We start from the raw sequence: 22,396 nt of genomic DNA, 5'->3' as shown, positions 1-22,396 counted from the left end.
TTTAGGTACTGGAAGGCTGCTCTAAGGTGTCCCTGGAGCCTCCTCTTCTCCAGGCGGAACAGCCCCAGCTCTCTCAGCCTGTCCTCACAGCAGAGCTGCTCCAGCCCTCTGATCATCTTTGTGGCCTCCTCTGGACCTTCTCCAAGAGGTCCATGTCCTTCTGACATTGGGGGTTCCAGAACTGGACGCAGTACTCCAGGTGGGGTCTCACCAGGGCAGAGTAGAGGGGGAGAATCCCCTCCCTCGACCTGCTGGCAAGGTGATCACACCTCCTCGCTTAAACTGGGAAGGTAACACAGGCAGTGCAGATAAATCAGTTTTCTCCTGGACACTGGTGCAGAAACCTGTGTCCCTGGACTGCTCTGCATTACTGATACCTCAGTCGTGTCAGTGTCTCTTTCCGAAATTTTTCTTCCACCCCTGCTCAGTTCTGCCAGCCAAGACCACTTCCACATTCAGCCCCAGCCCTCCGCTCTTCCCTCGGAGCGGTTTCTCCCTTCTGTGTAAACCAGAACAAAACGTGCCAAGTCCTCCCTGAATTGTGCTGCGTTTCCTCCACGTGAAGTCTGCAATCCTGCAAAAGCCTTGTACATTCAAATTACTCTTATTTACAGGAACGATCGTAAATGTTAAGCTCTCCGGTGCAGGAATTGTGTCTCTGTTTTGATTACATAGAGCTGAGGATACAGGTGGAGTACAAATACCTTACTCTCATTTCCCAGTTGAAAAATAAATTGTTTGTTCTTCTGTGATGCGGGTATTGATTAGCTTCCTTGCGTTTGTATCACACAAGACCGTTTGAAGAGAATCTTTTGTTTTGCAATCAGTTCTTGGGCCCTGAGCTTTCAAACACTTCCAAACGTGGCACGTCCAGCGGGGTTACACGTGCGATCCAGGGAATACGGACCTTGCATGGACGTAGGACATGGGATTTTAAAAAAACACCACGGAGAAGCTGAATTTGCTGAAGTCAATTCAGGAAAATACTCCGTTTTGTGCCTTCCCTCCCTAAGCTTTTACTGCCATACGCTCTCACTTGCTCTCTTCTCGCTCCCCAGCAGACCGCGGATCACATTGCTGACCCAATTATCGAGGGTCCCGAAAACAACCGCGTTACGCTGCCCTGCCCTTCGTCTCCCGCGCCCTGAAGCGTGGAACATCTGGCTGCGTTTGAAGGCAGAAGCGCCGTTGGATTGCCGAGACATAATATTTCCATTTCATTTAGCAGATTGCGAAGCTTTGCAGTTCGTCGGTTTTAGTTTAGGGCGTTTATTTTTGGCGGAAAGTACAGAACTTGTAACTTGGTGCTCTATGTATTTATAGCCTGACAGAGAAAAGCGGGGCTGTTCCAGGGAACTCTGTTTTTATTGGCAGGAAGTGTGTTTGGATTACAGCAGAGTAACACCTTAAGTTAGTCGCAGTCAAACAAGTCTCCGAGTCTTGAATTTTACAGAGGAGAGTACAACAAGCTGTTTAATTTCCCTTTTTTTTTTAAATTAAACATTCAATAAAATCAGTAACTGTGCTTGCTGCCTTGTGAACGCAAATGGCTTTACCAGCCGGAGGATGCAGCCGCACGCTCATCACGCGTGCTGCATCACAGCGCTGCGTTACACACCGATAAGTCAAGGCAGAGAGAAATTCCACTGATCCGTGTTATTTCATGAGGGTTGTTTTTTTTTTACAGGAATTGGGTCAGAACCTGGGAGTCTTGCACCTCTGCTGGGTCTTTGAGGCGAAGCAGAGCAGACCACGCTTGTGCAGAAGTGTTTGGGGAAGTCAAGGGCGGCTGGTTTATCCTGATTCCTTCCTCAGGCCAGTAGCAAGGTGTTAGGAATTACAACACAGATGCTGTAGGCCAAGGAGCTGCTGAATTAAGGACTGACGGGTTCGTTAGACATAAGGGGACGGGGTTCTCACACAGACCTGTGCCTGAAGGAGAGGATGTGAAGTTTGCTACCTACAAGTTTGAGGCACAGCTCAGAGAAGACCCAGGGGCTGCAGAATAGGTCTGTAAATTGCTGCTCCTGGAAATCTGCTGAACATTTTGAGTGCTGGAGGCCGAGATGCTCCACGGACAATCACAGAGTGCGCAGGCAGCCAGGGCAACCTGCTGTGGGCTTGCTAGAAGACAAGGGCAGGAGACATGGCGCTTGGATTCTCCAGCATCGGCTCCCTAAATTAGTAGCTATATTTAAAAAAAAAAAAAAGGGTGCAAAATGGTTTGGTTTGGTATTCTGACCTTCATCACCCTGCCTCCCTGCTCCACTAACCCCACTGATAGGGGGCCTAGACACCCCAAAAGCTAGAAACCACTGGTAGAGGCTTAACTTGCAGGTGAGACCAGTGCAAAGCCAGCAGCTACACCTCTTAATTTTATTTTTTTTTAAGCATAGTCTGGAAATACATGGGGTATAGTTGCCAGTATTGATGAGAGGGCTGTTTATTTTTCTGTGGAACACGCACATCCATTTCTATAAATACCTTCCTGAAGCACTGTGTCATGTCCCAGCAGCGGCTGGCTGCCCCGCTACCTCCGCCTGCTCCCTCAGGAGCTTGTCTAATTGAATATCCTGCAAAATAAGCTGCTAATTTGGCAGCTGTCAAAATGAATTACAATTTTTTTTTTTTTTTTAACAGTAGCACGGTGGGGGCGAGGAGAGTTGCTGCTCTGTGTGATTACACCGACCGCCCGTGTTTCTCTTTGCATCCTTGACTCAAGGGAGATCCAGTGAAGGTCTTGAGAGACCCATCAGGTGTCTTGGTCTCACCCCACACTTCTGCAGCGAAGCTTCAACAGCTCCAGCCCTGAAAACTGCTTTGGGTCCTCCGTCCATTTGCCAGTTGTTCCTTCCATCGCCAGCTGCGTTTTGGAGTCACGTACCCGCTCCCCATGCTCTGCGGGGCTGCAACTCAAGCAAGCGCCCCTTGGTACAGAGTCGGCTCTGCAGCCCCGGCGCCCAGCCCCTAGGATGCTCAGAGCTGCAGCCCCCGCGTAGGCTCTGCACTAAATCTTGCTCCTTGGACATACCCTTTCAGTAACCCTCACAAAATATTTCAAACTTCTGAGTCGTTGAGGTTTTGCTTGGTTTTTTTGGTTGTTTTTTTTTTTTTTTTCTTTCTGTCTCTTGTAAGGCAGAGGGAGCAGAATCCTTGTAGGTGAGCCTGAATTTCATTTTCCTGTGGGGAGGAGGAGGAGGAGAAGGCGGCTCCAACATTTTTATCATTCGTGCTTTTCCCTGCACATACCTCAGAGCAAGTAGACGCATGAAGGTGTAAATCAATGCCCATTACGGAGGCATGAAGGCTCCACAGTGAAAAATCCCCCATGCTGAGGGTCCTTCCAGAGAAGATGCCTTCTCTGGAGACCCGTGTCTCCATTCTCTAGTGTCTTCCTAGCTCACAGTGGTTAGACCCGGCCCAGAGCAGAGATGGGGTGGCATCATCAATCCTCCAGCAGAAGGATGGTTTCCCATAGGTTTGAACCCATATGTTGGGTTCAAGAGGAGCCAGGAGTGGTACTCCTTACACTAATCCCATGCTTTGGGGCTTCCATTAGTCAACTGTGGGGACTATGAAGGACCATGTTCCTCTCCTCCCCTTATCTCATTTGACTTTTAGCTGACTCCGAGCGTTGCACTCCACCTTTCTCCGAGGCAGATCACCATGCAGCACTCCTCCCCCTGAGTCCCTGCGCTTTGTGTGATCGCACCCAGTCAATGCGATGTCACAGCGAGTGTGTGCTTCACACCTTCACAACCAACCAGACACAACAGGTCATGGTGTCTTCCAGGCTCTCACAACAGAGATCTACCAACAAGCCAGCAATCTCATCTGATGGAGGAGGCTGGGGTGCTTCTTCCTCTTCTCAAGGGTCAAAGTAGCCACCAGCACAGCAGGAATGATGCTCCAGGGACGGCTTCCTCCTGTCCTGATGGAAGACATCTCTGCTTTTTTTAGGTCCCTTTGCAATGCCCAATTTCTCTGCAGCAGTTCGAGTGTTGCTGCTGCATCGTGCTTTGGGCAGCATCTGCTTTTTGCCCTCTAAAGAGGGGACCAAGCTAGCAGCCCAGGGGCTATTTCCACCTGTATGATTTTTAACCCCCAGGCTCTTTCTGGTGGCCCAAAGCTGAGTTAACCCCTTGTCTTGGCATCTCCCCAGCACAGACGATGTCACCTGCTTCCTCCCTGGCTGGCCCCCAGCACCTCCTCCGTGGGAAACGGGGCTGCGTGTCTCTAACGGATGCTCCTGCTTCACTTCCCCCCTCTCAGGCTGGAAAGGGGCGAATTATCTGCACCCACACCCCGTGCTGAGGTCCTTTGGTCAATGCTGGGTCAGTGCATTCATTTTCCAGCTGTTCGGGGGGGGGGGGGGGGGGGGCGCAAAGGGTGAAAGCCAGCTGGTTATAACTGCATAGAAGTGGAAAAATCATAATAAATACTAAAATGTTCCAGAAAACTTTGGAGAGCTTTCGAAGAAGGATGAGTGCCAGCAGAGACCTGCGAGCCTGGACCGTGCGGGAGGTTAAAAAAAGGTTCTGTGGCCCCCAAGCTCTTCCCCGCCCAAATTTCGCCCATCTGTAAGTCTCACCTTCTTGCCCTCTTGGGCTCCAGCTGCTGATTTACGATTGCTGTAATGAAAGACACCCAACAGAAATGAACTCTGTGGCTCCAAGTGATTTACAGAGACATCTTTATCCTTCTCGTGCCCCTCTCGTTTCATTTAGTGGCGGGAGCAAGCTTTTTACACCTTGGAAGTGACAAGGATTTCATCGTATTTCGCAAAGGACTTCAAGGCTTCCCCTCTCACTTTAATAAAAATTAAAAAAAAAAAGAAATCCCTTGTTTCTCTCCGACCCACCGTGGCGAGCCAGGCTGAACGTGCCGAGGAAAGATTGAAAGCGCTAATAAACACCAGCCCAGATTTAATGAAAGGCCAAAGATTTTTTGAACAGAACTCTCCGAGCTGATGAAAGCTGAGCCCAGGCGATGAGGATTTATTAAACAAACAGCTGCCAGGGTCTGGGGAAAGATGATTTGTTAAATTAGAAATATACACACTTGGGAACTGCTGGAGAATGAAGCGTGGCCATTAAAAGCTCTGAGATGGGGAAGGTTTAAAGGGGCGTCAAATGGTGGTGGCCAGGATTTTAATGCCATGCCACTGGTTTTGCAGTGATGGAGACACCACCAGGGTCTGGAAAGACCACAGTAATCATTTCTTGCTATTTATTTATTTTTTTTTTTTAAATCAGTTCCCAAGTGGGAAGCTGGACCTCTCAGCGCTGAGTTAATGGTTAAACGCCAATTCGAGGAAGCTTCGTTCCTGATTTTGGTGTCTCCTGGGATAACACCATGGCAAGCGAAGCAACGCTCTGATGGGATTCCCAGAATCTGCGAGCCTAAAACAACTGTCGAATCTTGCTTGGGGACCTCAAATCCTGACGGTTTCCTCGATACCGACTGCTTCAGGCCCAAACTGCTGCCCCAAGCCAGGTCCCCCAGCCCCTGCGGGTGCTGCCAGGGTCCTCGGCTGCCCAACGCACCCACCCGGGTGCAGAGACCATCTGCAGCGAGTTAATGGCTGTAATTTAACAGAAGTGCAATGAAAGAGGAGTCCCTCCCAGGCCACCCTTGGCTTCTCTTGCCTTCCTCCACCTCCTGCATCCCCCCAGATCTCGGGTCAGTGCCCCTTTAGCGGTGCCTGGTCCAGGTGGTCCTGGCTTAGCCGCTGCAGAGAGGGAGGGAACCAGCCACCGCGGCGAGGCCGCTGGCACCGCGGGGCTGTAGCTCGCTGCCGGTTGAGCTGCCTTCGCCATCGGCACGGGGAGGGGTTGGGTCTTTCCCTCACCCCCCCCAGCAAGGCTGAGTCTTTCCTACCTTCCCTCCTACTAAAGGCAGGAGAAATTGTGTGTTGATTTCAGAGCCTCATTAATTTTCCAATCACCAGCAGCTGACTACCCGTAGCAAAGCATGAAAGGAGAAACAAGATGACCAACATACTTGGAAGAGGATACATATTTATTTGAGTTTTTTTTAAAAAAAAAAAACCAACAAAAATATCACCCTAAAGTAGCCACCCAAAAGCTCTGCTGATCTAGAACACTGATCAAAGTATTTTTGGCTCACCCACTTTTCCAGCCTCTGCTAAAAAAGATGTGCTATTGTCTCTAGAGCAAACATTAAAACCATACAAACCAGTAGCCCCATTTTGAGGGGCATGGGGGGAGCCCTGGATTCAAATACTCGTTTTGGCTAAAACAGGGCCCTTCCCTACGGACCTCTCCTCCATCTCACCACTGGGCAAGCTCACCCGCTCTCCTACAACACGAAGGGAATCGCTACCACTTCTGTAACAATTATAAATACTCAGAAACACACAGATCACACTGTAAAATTAAAATAAAAGCCCCCTGACAACAACAAATAATAACCCATTGTTGACACCTGGTTCAAGTGAAGACCAAGTACAGCAGACGGTTGTAAAAAAGAGGAACTTAAACATGCCCAAACCTACCAGCATCACACAGAAACTGGAGACAACGTGCAATTTTGTGGATACAGAGCGACCTAGCGAGGAGTCTATGTACAGTATGTTACACTCACACCAGTACCCGCTCAGCTATTGCTTTGCTAAATCCCAAGCCGAGCCTACAGCAACCACCGCTCGCCGTGACCACAGCTTCTGCCTTCAGCCTGGCTTAAAACCCACGTTTTAAGCTTTGATGAATTTGTGTTGCTCGCCCCAACCTCTCTGTCTCAGCTTAAGCTCTGTGTAAATAGCTTTGAAGCTCAAGATGAGGGCAAAAAGGTTTTGCCTCTCTCTGGGTCTCTCCCGGAGCCTCCGCAAACAGCTGGAAGTGAGAGCTGACCTGCTCTAGGTGCCGGGGCAAAGGGCAGGAGACAATCTCTCCATCTACAAAATCCTTGGAACCATCCCATGTCTGACTCTCAAAATAGAAGAGGTTTTTCAGGCTCAGGAAAAAAAAATCAAAACCAGAAGAGAAAAATCCTTCAGCATCTCAGGAAGGAGCGAGCAGCAGGGCTCATCAGCATCGTATTGGTTCTGGTTGGCACGGAGTTCATTTTTTCCGTTGGGCTTTGAATTTGTGGCTAAAACAGCGCTGACATCACACCAGTGTCTCAGCGCTTGCACAACATCATGGCTTCCCCATTTTCCCCCTCTCTGTCCCCCGCCAAGGATTTGGCCAAGGGTGGGTGAGAAGCTGGGAAGGGGCAGATCCACGACAGCCGGTACAGATAAAAATCAGCAATAAAAACAGAGGGGAAGAGGTTTTGGAACGGTGGCCACTGCCTGGGGACTGCCTGGGCATGGGTCTGCTCTTGGGAGATGGTGAGTGGTTGCCTTTGCATCACTTGGGTGGGTTTTTTCCCCTGTTCCTCTTTCCTTTGCTATTAAACCATCTTTACTCACAATTTTCTTGGTTTTGCTCTTCCTATTTCCCCCGTCCGGTCTCGCTGTGGGGGACAGTGAGTGAGCAGCCACGTGGTGCATCGCTGCCAGCCAGGGTTAACCCACCACAAGCACAGGTTAAACGTTGGCGGGGTTGTAAACACCGAGGCTGGAAGCCGTCGGACCTTGGGTGGAGGAATAACTGAGAACAGTCCTTGGCAAAGCTTGATGTGAATCAGGTTGACATTGCTGGATGCCCTCGTTACCACAGCTGAGCTGGGACAGTAGCACGATGATGAGAACGAGGGGCTCCAGGAAAACCGAGGCGGCACAAACCAGTGCTGCCCGCTGCTCCGAGATCAAGACAAGGCTGCGCGTTAACACGTGACCTGCCCAACGCCGAGCAGCTTCTAAAAGAGTTGTGGCTGCTGCTTCTCACTTCGCTGGGAGACATGCGTTGCCTGCACACCCAAAGCTCTTGCGGCCCACCCCTCCCCAGCTGAGGGGTGACATTGAGGGACACCATGATGCACAGAAATGCCACGAGTGAAGCTGATGCCCAACGAGTGGGAGAAGAGGAGAACTGGGAGAAGGGACAGTAAAACCAGCCCCCTCAGTAGCAGAAATAAGCTCAGCTTTACTGGCCTTTCTTAAATTTCTTGGCATCACTTGAACCCTGAGGTTGGGCTGGATCAGGGTGGGGACCACAGGTGCGCTGGGGGCTCAGCACAGTTGGTTGCAGCTGACTGTTGGTAACAAAGCCCACTGAACACGTCTGCAAAGAGGGAAAAAGCAGAAAGCGCCTGAGAAGTGACCTGCACCGAGGACCTAACCAAAGCTGGAGGAACCCATGATACCTTCCAGCCGGTGAAGTATCAGGGCCACATCTGACTTGGCAAAGCCGCAACAGCACTTCACCAGCTCCCTGAGGAGAAGCGAAGGTGACACAGTGGCACCTTCTCTCCTCATTCTCTGAGTCATTCCCCAGTGGCGCATCTACTGGGCAGACTGGAAGGCTCTAACTACAGGTTTATCCAACACCTTCCCAGGTCAGGTGGTAGGATCAGGCAACAAGGACTCAGGTTAAAAGCCAGGCCTGGCATTTCCAGTGTGACTTACAACCAGGTGCACACAGAGCAGCTCCTCAGGGCTCAGCCATCTGCTACGGCCACCTGGACGTTAAAGGGCAGCACCAAAAAGGCTCAGGGTCCAGCTCATCAAAGCCAGGAGGAGCGGACAACAGCACCACAACAAGGTTGGGCTCCTAACAGAGAACTGGGTTAGCTTTTACGTTACTTAAAAAGGGTTATTCAAACAAAAAAAAAAAACCAAAAAACAACAGGGGGAGAGGTTGGAAGCAAAAGGGGCTGCATTAAAAAAAAATGCAACCTTGCAAAAAATAACCATATCGTATCTCCATGATCCATTTCAGGTAGGTTCCCAGCGGAGGCTCCACGTTTCCCAGGAGCTTGGCACAGCCAACACCTCCCCCGTGTTATAAAAACAACCCCCCTCTGGGGGATTCCCTGCTGCTCTTCTCTATAAAACAATAAAAAGGTCCCTGCAGCGAGTCCCCCGGCTGTTATTCCGCCTTCGGCCTCTTCCTCCAGCGGGCCAGGAAGGGCCCGAGGCTGTTCCACACCTCCGTGTACATGAGAGTCCCCACAAAGACGAAGGCGGTGCCCAGCCAGTGCCAGGCCGTGAAGGGGTTGCGGAAGTAGAGGATGGAGAAGATGAGGCTGACGAACTTGCGCAGCGTCACCACCAGCGTGACGGTGAGGGAGGTGCACTCCGTGGTGAGGATGAAGACGCCTCGGATGCAGACGTATCTGGGTGGGACGAGGTAAGGGGACATTGGGGCTGAAGAGGGAGGACGCTTTGGGAATGAAAAGGGCTGGGCAATGGATAGCCCTGGACTGGTTACAGAGGGAATAAAATTCCCTTCTTCTCAGATCAGCATTTCTAGAGCTACGAATAGCTTCCCTACAAACCCCAGGGACACCCCAAATCTCTCAGACACCCCCTGACCCCACTCTGGGACAGCAAAACTACCCCACTGGAGCAGCTGAGGCTGATGTGTCAGCAAAATGTTAACGGTGCGCAGGGCTTCCAGACCCCGCCACAGAGCCAAGGGAAGCAAAAATCAGACTTCTCCATTTAGACACAGCAGAAGTCTCCTTTCCCCCTGAGGGGGCATGGGAAAGGCAGATTAAACAAGGGGGTTTCAGGGAGGAGCGTGAGCAGGAACAGGGCACAGAACTCACTCAACAGTGAGAGGAAACCAGTAAGAGGGCCTTGGACTGAAGAGTCCCTTTTTTGAAGGCATCTCAACTTCATGAGACTTTCAGAGCTGTCCTCACTGCCTGGAAGAATCCACACTGATACGGCACAAAACCAGTTCCCGTTCTGTCCCTTCTGTCCACAGCTGGCTAGCACAACCACCATGAGTTTAAACCAGCCAGATTTCCGCCACCCTGGAAATAACATAAGCCCCAGATTAAATTCCACTCTGTTTTCCAAGAGTTACACAAAAATGAGCTCCCCAAAGCAGGGAAGACTCCAAGGACCCGGCACTCCCACCCCATGGCCATCTCCGTGGCACGTTTCATGCTGAGCTTTGAAAGGATACTGAGTGATAACGTTCATGAGGAGGTAGAACCACATGATTGGCAGGGTCAGCCCGATCACTGGGATCTGGAACGGCTCTGTGGGGAGAAAGGATGGAGCAAGGTCACTGCCCTGCTACTGATTAACAAAGATGCAAGAAGAGGTGTCTCTCCTGTCCAGGAGTGACCGTGATCTGGGACATGCTGCAGCGTCAGGAGGCCGTTGCTGCATCAGGCAGACTGAGGAGAGGGCACATTTTGATTTTTCTCCAAATGGCGAGTTATCTTGTTCTTACTGTGATAAATGACCAATACAAGAGAGTTTGCAGAGGCTTCTGCTTGGACTTCTGTAGGGAAGAAAGGAAGATGGCAGGAGAAGTAGGCTAAGGAAAAAAGGCATTGAAACAAAAGCTCTGTCTTGCTTTCTTGTGTCAGGGCTGCCCTACTGTTGGAACTGGGTGAATCAACTGGGTGGCTCAGAGGCTGACAGCGCCAGCACAGCAAAGCCTGCGTGGTACCAGCAAAATAAAAGCCAACAGGTCCATGTTGACACCTGTGGTTGAGGATTTGGTCCCGTTATTCCCATTTCTGAACTATCAGCTTCCTTTCCTCAGGGGTCACCTCATGTTCTCCTTGAGACAGGTGTAGCATGCTAGAAATATTGTGCAATGATATTAATGAACAGGTTGAAGTGATCATAGAATCATAGAATTACAGAATGATTAGGGTTGGAATCTATGTATGCAAACAATCTCCCTACCCAGAAGGCATTAGAGAACCAGCAAACCTCTTCAGCAAAGATCCCTGCAGTTTCACAAGATCAGGGATGTAGGAAACTTGCTGGCGCTGAAAAGCCTGGTGAATTTTACTGTTAAACTTAAAGCAGATGTACAGCTGAAGGTGGGTGATGAGCAATCTGGCTGTATGCGTGTGCATCAGTGAGAAGCGTGGGCTTTAATCCCAGTGATCCAAACCGTTAACTCAAGGTTTAGCTTCACAAGCCGCTGTGGCACCAGCTGAATGATCAGCTGCCCATGGCCAGGCTCTCAGCGATCACCACTTCTCCAAGCGTGCCAGCACCTGGCCCACCACGGGGGAAAAGGTTGGACAATGTCCTCAAGACAGTTTGGGGTCTTTTCAGCTTTTGGCTTCCTATCAAACCTGAAAATTCAAAGGGCTTGGATACCTCAAGACAGTCTGACACGCACAACTGCTGGACTGAAAGCTTCCTACAGCGTTTTCCAGAGGACAGAAAGGAAAGAGAGCAAGGATCCGTCTGCGCAACACTTACCAGACTGGCTGAAGAGGACTGCGTGGTGGTAGATGTTTGGGGCAAGGAGAAGAAAGCCAGGGAGTGGTAACGCGTGCTGGAGAGAAAAGTAAAGACGTGATGTTAACAGATTATGAGAGCCCACCCCACTTCTCATCCTGGGAAAGAAGCCTCACACATCTGGATGAGAGCACGCTCTTCACTGCTCCAGCGCTGCAGCGTGTGACCCTTCGGATTTATGCGGAGTACGGGGTTGGAGGGGAAGGGACTCTCTCAGCAGTTTTATACCTGCCCAGTAAAAGCAACAGAAAATTCGTGATGACTTACATTGTAAAAAAGGGCCTCTTTGGAGTGCTTCCCAAACTGCTTGTACAGCGTCTCCTGGAAAATCCCCATCCTGGCAGACATGAGGAGGGCGAAGGTGAGGGCAGCGATACCTGCAACAGAAGCACAGCCTTGCAACGCTGCTCAAGCGTGGCGTAGCTCAAGTCAACCAGCCTGATGACTCCCGCAATTTGGCTTTCAGTGAAAAAAGCCAAAACATCCAGACTTGATAAGAAAACTGATAATGGTCTCGGGGACACAGGTACCTTAATACAAAGGCTGAGATGCCAAGAGATTTCTGAAAAGAATATCTCTTAAAAAGAGACTCAGCCCTGGCAAGCAGAGTTGGTGGGACACGAGGGGGACAGTCATTTGCCACTACTGACAATAGATCAACCCCTGGTTCCCCAAAAAGCCACCAACAGACCTAGGCTGGAGGTATAAAAATAGACTCAAGTGCCAGACTTTAAAGCCTCCCCGTGAAATACTGTGCCGAATGAACACATGAACCAGCTACAGCCCCTCTCCCTCTCTGCGGCACAGCTCAGCATCAGGTACGAGCAGCTTTTGCAACGAGAAACCAAGAAGATGTCTACAAACATGCATGACTGTAGTCTCATTCTGTCACTAAGCCATGACCTTGCAGAAACCCCTTTGGTGCCGTATTGAATTTGTTGGCCAAATGAAGAGTATTTCCTTGCACAAAGCCACCAATGAGCGCCACAAAACCCCATTCTTTGCAAATCAAGACCCACCAGATGCTCAGCACAACTTAACCTCAGCACAGGGACTCCCACCATAGTCCGCTTTGCACAACCCACGTGGTCAGGGACATCAGAGAGCCCAGTCTTGCCAGTATCGCAGCAAGGTCGGCTGGAGATGTGGCTCTCACATACCTAGCAGCCACCACAAGAAAACTTGGAGTCCATCCTCTTCGTTTAAGCTGGAGTCAGATGCCTGGTGGAGGGAGACACAACACAATCACCACGAGCTACCGTGTCCCTGCGGCTCCTTTGGACGTGCCTGTACCTCACTCTTGGGTTGTGTGTTGTGTTCCATGCAAGCCCATAAAGCAAAGACCGCACAAGGTCTCACATTCTCCAGAGATGGCTCCCCGGCTGAAGAGAGGTGGTAGCAACTACAGCACGCTTTGCTTTCCACTCTGCTTCAGGGAATGCACCAGATTCCAGCAAAAATTGAAAATGCCTGATAAGAAAGTAGCTTTTCTGAAAGAAAGGCTCCTCTGCCCCCATCTCAGGGGTGGATGTGCAGGAAAGAACAAGAGCTCTGGCCAAGCCCCAGTCAGGTACTAAAACCAGGGCTCTGGCTTGCGATCAAGACATTGAGGAAACCAAGCCTGTAGATGCTGTTAACCAAGGGGAAAACTCTAGGTAGGACGACTTTGCTCAACTCTCTTTCACCGTGGTTTAGGGCAAATTAGATTATTCACCTTTGCCACAACTGTACCAAAACCCCATGCCTGCTGAGAGTTAATCTGGACTAACAGAGAGCAAGGCTGTATAACACAGACCTTCCTCAGGCACCCTAAGAGTACAAATAGCTATGAAATCATGGGGGACTTGGAGGTTTGACAGCCCTGTTTCTTTCCAATTTCTCAGAGCTGTATTAAGCGCAATCAATTTTCACTTGACCACCACTTTATGCCATTTTTCTGTCTTCAGTTGACAAGAACCGGCTGTGGGTGCTGACCCAGGAAAAGCCAAAGTGGCTTTACATGTGGATTTTCTTCACTCCCTCCTTTTCTCCAAATTTTATTTCAAGGGTCACAGAAAGTCACGCTGGATGACAACAGGTCTGGAAAAATCTAGCCTGAAAGCTGACAATCTCTGCTGAGGTAACGAGAGTGAACATTTAAGATGGTTGAGTTTTGTTTAAGATTCACTCACTCCTAACTGCAATACATTGCAGTAAGGGCAAGAGAAAACAGCTTCTAGCTATTATATTTTCAGCAAAAAGCAACCTGAACAACCCAGGATAAAAAGCATCTGTAATTAAGTTAAACCACAGGATGTGTGCACATCCCTTCCCTCCAAACCACAGGAAAATGAGAGCAGGAGCAAGAGCTTGCGGGGAGCAGATCTAGAGCTAGGAGACATCTTGTCTCTCCAAAGCAAAGGGAATGACCAATGAAGGTGCTGACGGCAGCTCCTCCTGTCAATAAGGTTCACAGCTACGACCTCAGGCCCTCTCCAATCCTTACCACTTGCTTCGCAGACATGAAAGTGCAGGTAAAGATCCCCAGGGACACCAGGGCTATGGACGTGTATTTAGATACGCTGTACCTGCACAGGAGAGAAGAGAGATGTCAGTGACCCAGCCCAGCCTCGTCTTGTTCATCTGCTGCTCCCCTGCATTGCATTTTGCTCCATTACACTGGTGGGAATTTGGGGTAACGGGCACATACCCATTACCTCATGCTGGGAGGGAAGGCCAGCTTGCTCCAACTGCAACAAAAATGAAGCATTTGAACCAAGATCTCATTGCAACGGATGGCAACGGATCCCTCTCAGATCAAAGCCAGCGCGGATCTCTGCGTAGTGGTGGAGTGGCAGGGGATGTGCCCACACTGGTCCAACAGCCAGACCCCAAGCAGCTGGGAGGACCCTCCTGTCCTGATGTCTTTGCCCACTGTGGTTCACCCCGGCCAACAGCCAAACACCCACACAACCACTTGGTGACTCCCCCAACCTCATGAGATCGGGAGAGAACTAGAAAAACAAGAGTGAGAAAACTCATGGGTTGAGTTAAAGAGTTTAATAGGGGGAGGAGGGGAGAAAAACAACAGAAACAATGCAAAAGCAATCACTACTCTGGTTTCTCTTGCAGTGCACGACATTGTGTGGCACACAACATGCCTTTGGCCATTCTGGGTCCGCTGTCCTGGCTGCATCCCCTCCCAACTTCATGTCCACCCCCATCCTGCTCGCTGGGGAGGAAGCCAGAGTGGGAAAAAGAGAAAGCCTTGACACTGTGTAAGCATTTCGCAGCAATAGCCAAAACATCAGTGTGTTGTCAACACTGTTTTAGCCACAAATCCAAAACACACCACCATATGGGCTGCTATGAAGAAAGTTAACTCCATCCCAGCCAGACCCAGTGCACTCATCCGTCAGGCGCGGTACCGGCCTCACACAAGTAAGAGAAAGGAAAAGAGCTAAGATAGAGGGCTGCAGCCATGTGTAAAAGCTCTCTTTTCAGCCCATGCTTGCCTTAAATGAAGGAACAAGGGGTGGTAGAAATGCAGAAGAGGGAACTAATCCAGCCTCTAGTCCAGACACACCTCTGTGCCCAAGTTTCCCCATCAGTAAAACAAGAATGTTCAACAGGAAAGGGGAGGGGACTAAACACCAGTCAATGGCAAAGCATTCTCTGATGATATGAGAAAGAGGCTTGTGATTTACCTTTTCTTCAAAATTATGATACCTAGAGCCATGCTTGCTATGAGAGAGCCCTGGGAAAGAAGAGAGAAGGGAAGAAAAACAAAACTGGTCAGCATGACAAAATTCCCCAGTCTGGGACACCTGCCCCAGCAAAACACCGCAAACTTGATACAACGAACGCCAAAGTACCAACAGAAATGTCAGAACAGGGACAGGGAGACTGACAGGGTGGGGAGAGCCTCACTTCAGCTGGGAGGAGGGGAGAAGTTGAGCTGGGTGGTTTGGGAACAAGGATGCTGGGGCAAACAGGCTCCCAGGACCTTCTGGCCAGTGGGCCTCCCCGCTTTTTGGCCCACTCGTGACACTCAGTGTGTGCTACAGACCAGAACGGGGCCAAATCGCTGTGTTTTCAATTGGGAACAGGAGTATGGCTCCACAGATTGACTGCAGGGCTGCAACACCAGAACCACCACTCACGGTTAACGTGGGACAGGGCTCCTAGAGTGTTGTCTGTTTTTCTTCTTTTTAACCTCTCCTGACTTCAGGTATCTCAAACCCACGATGTGCTGTGGGAGAGCAGCCCCCACCCAGCAGATCTACCCTGCAGACTTGGTTATTCCCAACAGCTGGAGCTGCATTTTCTCTGGTTTTAAAAGATGTTTTCGCCTGACACTCATCTACACTTAAGATAAACCATCAGAGCAAGGCTGCTCTCCCCACAAGTAAGCTGGAGTTTGGTATCTGCACAGGGTTTTGGTGGCCTCAGGGAAAGAGAGGATGGCAGAACACATGGACCAGGGACAGAGCTTGCAGAGATGACGGAAAGAGCTGTCACACAAGAAGGAAAAGGATGGTAAGACAGTACTTACTGATCTGAAGATCATGTGCAGCGGCATGGCAATATTTAAGTTCAGGGCATAGTTATTCACCACGCTGACGGTGAAGAACATGGCCACCATGATGAAATAGTACCTGAAACACAAACACACACACACAAAAAAAAAGATCTGATAGCTGTGCATGCACCTCCTGGGACGCTGGGGGACACCGTGGGAATAGATTACGGGTTGCAAGGAAAGGTCTGGAGCTGAGCAGGAGCCCACCTAGCTCTTGGGTCTGTGACAAGGATTAACGAGGAGATCAATCCAGTCTGGATGTGGCAGGAAAGTCCTCAGAACAGGAAGCAGGCTGACCTGCGCTGGCTCAGCTTCTGCTGATCCCAGAAGCAAAGGGGAACCGAGGATAGCCCGGCTGGGATCTTTAGTACGGACTTCCTCCAGATCCCTCTTTCCTAAGGCCTGTGGCATAAGGCAAGGCTTGATTTGAGGGGATCCAATTTCTGCCAGCAGGCATCGCTACCCTGACTGGAAGAGGAAACTATTCAAATCCAAGCTGAACACCTCCATGGTCCTCCACCTAAGCTAGAGAGCCTCCACAAATTGAAGTTCCTCACTGTGACGTAGACATAAACGGCACTAAACTTGCCCTCAACTTTCCGCCACGAGGATCTCTGTCCTGAGCACTCAGCACAGCACTCTGTTTCACCACAGGCTTTGCAGGCTCCTAAGGAGCCCCACAAAACCTCCTCACTTCACCTCAGCCACTGAGTGCCAGGGAGGAGAGCATGAACGTGCCAGGCTACTGCCAGGACAAGATCAGCCCTGATGGAAAAACGCAAGAGTGAATTTGGCTGGCTTTCCAGTAAAGCTCTTCCTCCCACACCCATCGCACCAAGCCCCAGAGAGACAGGAGGCTCTTCAAACACCGCACACTGTGCAAAACGCTGCCCTGTTTCTCGGGGAAAGTATCTGACGGCAATTTCCTACCAAGAATTCTCGATAAACGAAAAGTTTGTATTTTATCAGGCACTACAAGTTCTCAGCAAGGCTTCACAAATGCTGCAGAATGGATGAGATTTAGACAGGATAAACAGATAAGCCATTTTATTAAACATTTCCTGAGATAACAGATAGCCAGGCAATTTTTCCCTAGCAAAAGTGTTCAGATCAACTGTACCTTATCGGTATGGCCGGCTTCTTCCTTCCAAAGTTGGCTTCGAAGATAAAGCCTTCCACCGCAATAAATAGGAACTGGGAGAACGTCACGATGTTCCCACATCCTGGAAACTGCCTGCAGGGGTGGAGAAGACAGACAAGTGTAAGAGCAATGCTATGGAGAACAAACATTGCACTGGGCTCCAACAAAAAGCTAATGGAATTATGTAATTCCAGGGTGAGCACCAACCTGGAGCGGCTTTACTGCTTTATCTGTCCAGGTTCTCACGTTGCCTTTGCAAACACTTCCTTGGTATTTATTCACCTTACCTGTAGATACATGTGCAGCAATCCCCTCCTCAAATATTTCCAAAGGGGAAGCAAACAGCCACCCCCCTCAGGGGGCACGTGGTGAATTAGGTCGGGAAGTGAAAGAGGAAATTGGTGGCATCTCACAGGTCTGTGTATCATCCCGCCAGGGTAGGGTGGGAATGGGGAACATCAAGCACCACCATAACCATACTGAAGCTAGATCTCCCTCTTTCGCATGGAGAAGTGGTTTTGACAGGGCGCTCTCTCTGCCTACAGCTGCCAGGGGAAACAATGAGTTCACGCAGGAGGAAGGCAGCAGGATTTCCGATATCCCTGATTTCCACTGCACGAGGGAAGGGCTGAGGTCAGGTCCGTGTCTGTAGAGCCTGCGGTTCTGCTTGCACCTCATCAACATTTGAACACGAGCTTGGACCTGCTTTCAATTGACCCAGCAAGCTTTAGCTCTCTGCCCTCCCGCATTTGCTGGATACCAAAAGGTTGGTTGGAGGTTCAAGAAGGAACCTACAACAGCTCCTCATGGGAGCCCAAAAAGGTCCTGGCATTAAACACCACGTGACAGTCAGGCAAGCCAGGCAGCTTGCTAACGTGACACATGCTTTGTGCTGAAGTTTTCAAATTCCACAAGATATCGAAAGCCACAGAACAGTGTCCGACCTCGACAGAGATCCTCTTAGCTGAACATCGTTGTCCCCCCAGAGAGACCCAAGCTCTGCAGTTATCGCTGCCTTTGCAGTGGAAATGACACCATCTTTGAGCAAAGCAACTTTGTGTGTTTATTCTGAGGGAAGAGGAATCACGCACAAGGGCAAGCCAGCCCGTAGCAGCCTGATATTAAACAAACACTCCCTGCGTGTTGCTCACCCACTCCTAGCAGATATGCCTACTGGCTCCTTGCTAAGAAGCTTACAGGGAGCAAGAGAGGATTTCCTGGGAGGCACAGAGTCAGCTGTGGGCTCAGAGGAGGCTGCGACATGTCAGACAATCAGAAAACTCGCTGTTATTTGCAGCAGGAGACAGAAGGATTTGAGCAAGCACTTCCCTTTTCTCTGGTGCAAGACAGAAACCAAAGCCAAGGACTTGATGGAGAAGCTGCACGCCGCCGAGTCCCGATCCCCACCCTGCTCACGCGAGAGGCAGGCACAAGCAGTTAGAGCCTGGGTCTAGACATGGTTTCGCAAAACGCAAGCTGAGAGATGCACTGGAGAGTAGGAATAACCAAGCTGTCTCCTGGATAGCTGAGCTGAAGGTCTGGTCTCCTCCAAAATCTCCTCTGTCATCCCCTGGACATCTCAGACAAAGCAGCAGAGCTCTGGTTAATGCAGAGCTGGCACATGCCTGCCACCAAACAGGAAAGGCCATCTTCTCTTTGCGTTTTCCATGGGGCAGGCACTAGCCCGAGCCCCTTTCCTCCACCCACCTGCCAATTTTCACATTTTCAGAGCTTAACCATCCGTGAGACTCCAATCCCTGCTGTGCAATGAGGTTAAAAGGTCCAAAAGTTACTTGTGGGAAGAGAAGAGATACCGAACTGGAGACAGAGGCCAGGCTCGAGGACTGTAAACCTTATCTGTACAGGAGAACAGAAAGCAAGCGTAGATTTTGAATAAACCCAGACTGTTTCCATCCACTAAACTGTTTCCTCCCAATTCACAGATCCTTGCCTTCACTCACTTGCCGTACATACGACTTCACATTATCGGTAAAGTGTTGACACAGCGTTATTTGGCGAGTGATAACAAAAAGACAAACAAAAAACCACCCAGGCTATATGTCTGCCCTCGTCTGACTCACTATCCTAACACGCCGATAGACTTAAAAGAAGTGACAAGAAGTCTGGATCTATCAACCAAAGATCTGCTTTCGCTGTAGCCAACTGATAGAGAGTTCCCCAGAAGTAACGCGGAAACACTACGATTTGATTGTCACCCTGCCTCCTAGGATGAAACTGCCTGGGCTGTACTCGCATTCACACAGAGTTCAACACAACCAAGTCACTTCTTGAAGGAAATTTTCTGTCCATCGCTTCAGAAGGCTCCACATTTCACAGAGAATTCCTTCAACGGCCCCTGCAGAAGAACACTCCCCTCATCTGCACCATAAAGGGAAGAAACCCCATTGATCTACCACGCAGAGCCTCAGCTTTTTACAGAGAAGGCACCTCACAAGGACACAGCTTCAGAGGTGAAGAGCAGCTCATGGGCTTTCTAACCAGGCCTGTACGCACATGCCACACAGAGCTTTGGCATCATGGCTCAAAGACGGACCCCTCGGGACAACTAGTGAGGGACACCAGCAGAACAGGTTGGGTTGCTCCAGACAGGGGAAATGGGATGAGCTGTACGGTGTGTCTTGCTCTGTCCAGGCCGCCTTCTGTTATTTAGACACATGCTTGTTAACTTGCTCTTGAAAACTTCCAAGGAGGAGTTTCCCTCATCTCTCCCTTAGGAATCCACATCACTACACTGAGAGGGAGCAAACCTGGGGGTTTGGCCTGCTTTACATCCCTTTCACAGCAATTTAAGCCCCTTATTTCTTGTTCTGTCTCCGAAGCCCAGGAGAAAAAAATTATCTCCTCCTCTCTGCAGCCATTCTGCCCACGTTTGAAGTTTTTTGTCTGTTCTCAGGGATCTCTAGACTAAACAGTTCTCATTCCTTTACTCTTTCCTTATAAATCCTGAGTAAATTTCTTCCAATCACCTTTGCTATTCCCCACTACACTGTCAGTCTGACCACTGCCTTCTTCTGTGACCCTGCTCCAGGACATTACTTGTTATGGGAAGATTCATCTTCAAGAGGGACTTTTTTCCCCTCTAGACAACACTGAGACCCAAAGAGATAACCAGTGTTACCCCAATTTAGGGAACAAGGTGAAGAGGACAAGAGAGAGGCACAGGACCTGAGCTGTCAGGAACAGGGGATGAGAAGCAGGTCTTAAGAGAGGCTTGTGTGTAAAAAGCAGCTTTTCTTAGATATCTGCAACTGGACTTCTAGGATTTGCTGCTCAAAGTCCCATCTGGGGCTTAATGTAGCCTTTGAGTAGGGCCAAACGGTTTGCTTTTGTTTTAAGGTCTGGCTGGAGGACACACAAGCCTAGTGTGTCTTGCAAGCATCTTGCAAGCAAATGCGAGAAGCCAGATCCAAAGCTTTCTTCACCTCGAAGGGACTCATTCCTCCTCCCTCACTGACGCTGCAGCACAAGCCAGGCAGGACAGGCAGAGGTTAGAGCAATCCCCAAGAGGAAAGACAACTCGTCACGCAAGGTGTCTTCTTCCAGGAACTGCTTCTTGATTTATCCAGTGATTGCTGAGCGGTTGTGCAACACTGTGTTACGGTTCCTGCATCCCAGCCTCCCACTTCGAAGCAAATATCCTCACTGCTGGCTTACTGAGTCAGGCTCTCTTCTGCACTCCCTTTTTCTCTTAACAATCTGGGATGATGATGGGTGGGGAGGAAGTAAAAGCAGGTTTTAACTACTAGTTTTGAAAGCCTGGGCATGATTGAAGTGAATATAGTATTGAACGGTCAGCTGATGCAGCTCCACACTGACTTACTATGAGTGTAGACACAGAACCAGTTCAATCACTACTTTTTCCCAGTCAGGTCTAGCACTTCTGCCTGTTTTCTGACCAGCCATGAAAACAAATCCAGCAGACCATCACCTTTTCCAAGCCATGCCAGCCTTCCTCCATCTGGGTGAGGAAGGTGACACAGCGCTCGGACATACCCCAAATGTCAGGCCTCCTCTCTCTGCAATTTGGCAATTTGCCTTCGCTCCGAGTGCCGCAAAGGACTCCTCTCCCTCATCACGTTGGCTTTGCAGCCACGTGATGCCGCCGAAGATCACATTTCCAGATGGACGACGTTCCCCGGGCCCTGCCTGCCGTCCCAGGGGATCCTTAACCAGCTCCTGCGCGTCTTCTCCTTGGGATTTCAGCTGTGATTTGCACGAGGCGCTGGGATCAGCGAGCAGGGGTGGTGGGGATGCTTTAGGGCCAGATTGATGCAGCGGTCCCTGTGTCAGCAGAGACGGGACAGCCCTGGTGCCTGGGCAGGGTACTGAAGCAATAGGACCAGACTGGGCCCAAGCTGAGGGGGACAGCTCCCCAAAAACCCCACAAAACCCATCAGACGGTGACACAACAAGGCCAAGGCCCAGCGATCCGCACATGGGCTCACCTTGACGAGGAGCCCCCCCCCCCAAGCTGTGAGGGGGGCCGGGCAGGCCGCAGACCCCCTCAGGCCCAGCCCCAGGCTGGGGGCCTGCTTCGGGTGCCCCCCGGCAGCCCCACCACCACCCCAAATCCTCTCACATCCCCCCTGTCACCCCCAATCTCCTGGAGAGCCCCGGGGCACCACTGCCGCTTCCTCCCCTCCCAAGTCCTGGAGCCGGTGGGGGAGACCCTGCGCCCTCCAGCCCCGGGGACCCTCGCCAGGCCCCTGATCGCGCTCCTGCCCCTAACTCCTGCCCCTACCCCCTCCTCCAGCCCCCAAAGCCTCTCCCCGGCCCCGCACCTGGCCAGCAGCTCCAGGAACACCACGTTGCTGCAGCAGCCGCCGAACACCAGCCCCACCGCCACGGCCGGGTGCATAGCGACGGCCCAAGCAGCGAGCCGGCGTCCCGGGCCGCCACCGCATCCCGCTCCCGGGCCTCGGCCCCGCTCCCGGCCCCGGTCCCACCGCCCCCGCTTCCTCCCGGGCTCCAGTAGTTCGCTCTCCGCCCGCTGCCCGTTCACTGATAGCCTCGCGTCTCTATGGCTGGGACTACAACTCCCGGCGGCCCTAGAGGCGCCTTCCCGACTTCCGCCTCAGGCAGTGCTGCCCCGCGGAGCACGATGGGAGTTGTAGTTCGGGGTGCCAATGGCGGTGCGAGGAATGGCGCTGAGGTGGCATGAGGAGAAAGGGGAGGGGGGCAACTCAGACGCGGCTTCCCTGCTGAGGAACAGCCGCTCATTGCGATTTTGGGCTTAGATAATGAAATTACGGCTTCAATGTGAAATGGAGCTTGGCTGAAACCTGTGGTGGAGCCTCCTGGGAGGTCCTGCCGTGCTCTCAGG

At 50.9% G+C, this 22,396-nt stretch overlaps 1 protein-coding gene across 1 annotated transcript; it reads right to left on the bottom strand.

Annotated features, from left to right (window-relative positions):
• Window positions 1–6,000: 6,000 nt before the first annotated feature.
• SLC35B4 (solute carrier family 35 member B4) lies at window positions 6,001–21,979 on the bottom strand. Its single transcript, XM_086744515.1, has 10 exons — window positions 21,855–21,979; window positions 17,032–17,145; window positions 15,885–15,987; window positions 15,037–15,086; window positions 13,836–13,917; window positions 12,511–12,571; window positions 11,618–11,727; window positions 11,312–11,387; window positions 10,044–10,119; window positions 6,001–9,243 (listed from the first exon to the last, which is right to left on the bottom strand). The coding sequence occupies exons 1-10, from the start codon at window positions 21,929–21,931 to the stop codon at window positions 8,997–8,999; spliced, it is 996 nt and encodes a 331-aa protein (XP_086600641.1). The 5' UTR covers window positions 21,932–21,979; the 3' UTR covers window positions 6,001–8,996.
• Between the last annotated feature and the right edge of the window lie 417 nt (window positions 21,980–22,396).

Source organism: Chlamydotis macqueenii, chromosome 1 (genome assembly GCF_036417535.1).
Source record: "Chlamydotis macqueenii isolate bChlMac1 chromosome 1, bChlMac1.mat, whole genome shotgun sequence".
NCBI lineage: Eukaryota > Metazoa > Chordata > Aves > Otidiformes > Otididae > Chlamydotis > Chlamydotis macqueenii.
Note: the sequence above shows the minus strand (reverse complement) of the source record. Positions and strands in the feature narration are given on the sequence as shown.

Coding starts and splice junctions, on each gene's coding strand:
- SLC35B4 (XM_086744515.1), bottom strand. CDS start 21,931: ATGCACCCGGCCGTGGCGGTGGGGCTGGTGTTCGGCGGCTGCTGCAGC. Junction 15,087..15,884: donor TGCACATGATCTTCAGATCA/GTAAGTACTGTC, acceptor CTTCTTTCCCAG/GGCTCTCTCATAGCAAGCAT. Junction 10,120..11,311: donor AGTCCTCTTCAGCCAGTCTG/GTAAGTGTTGCG, acceptor TTCTCCCCACAG/AGCCGTTCCAGATCCCAGTG.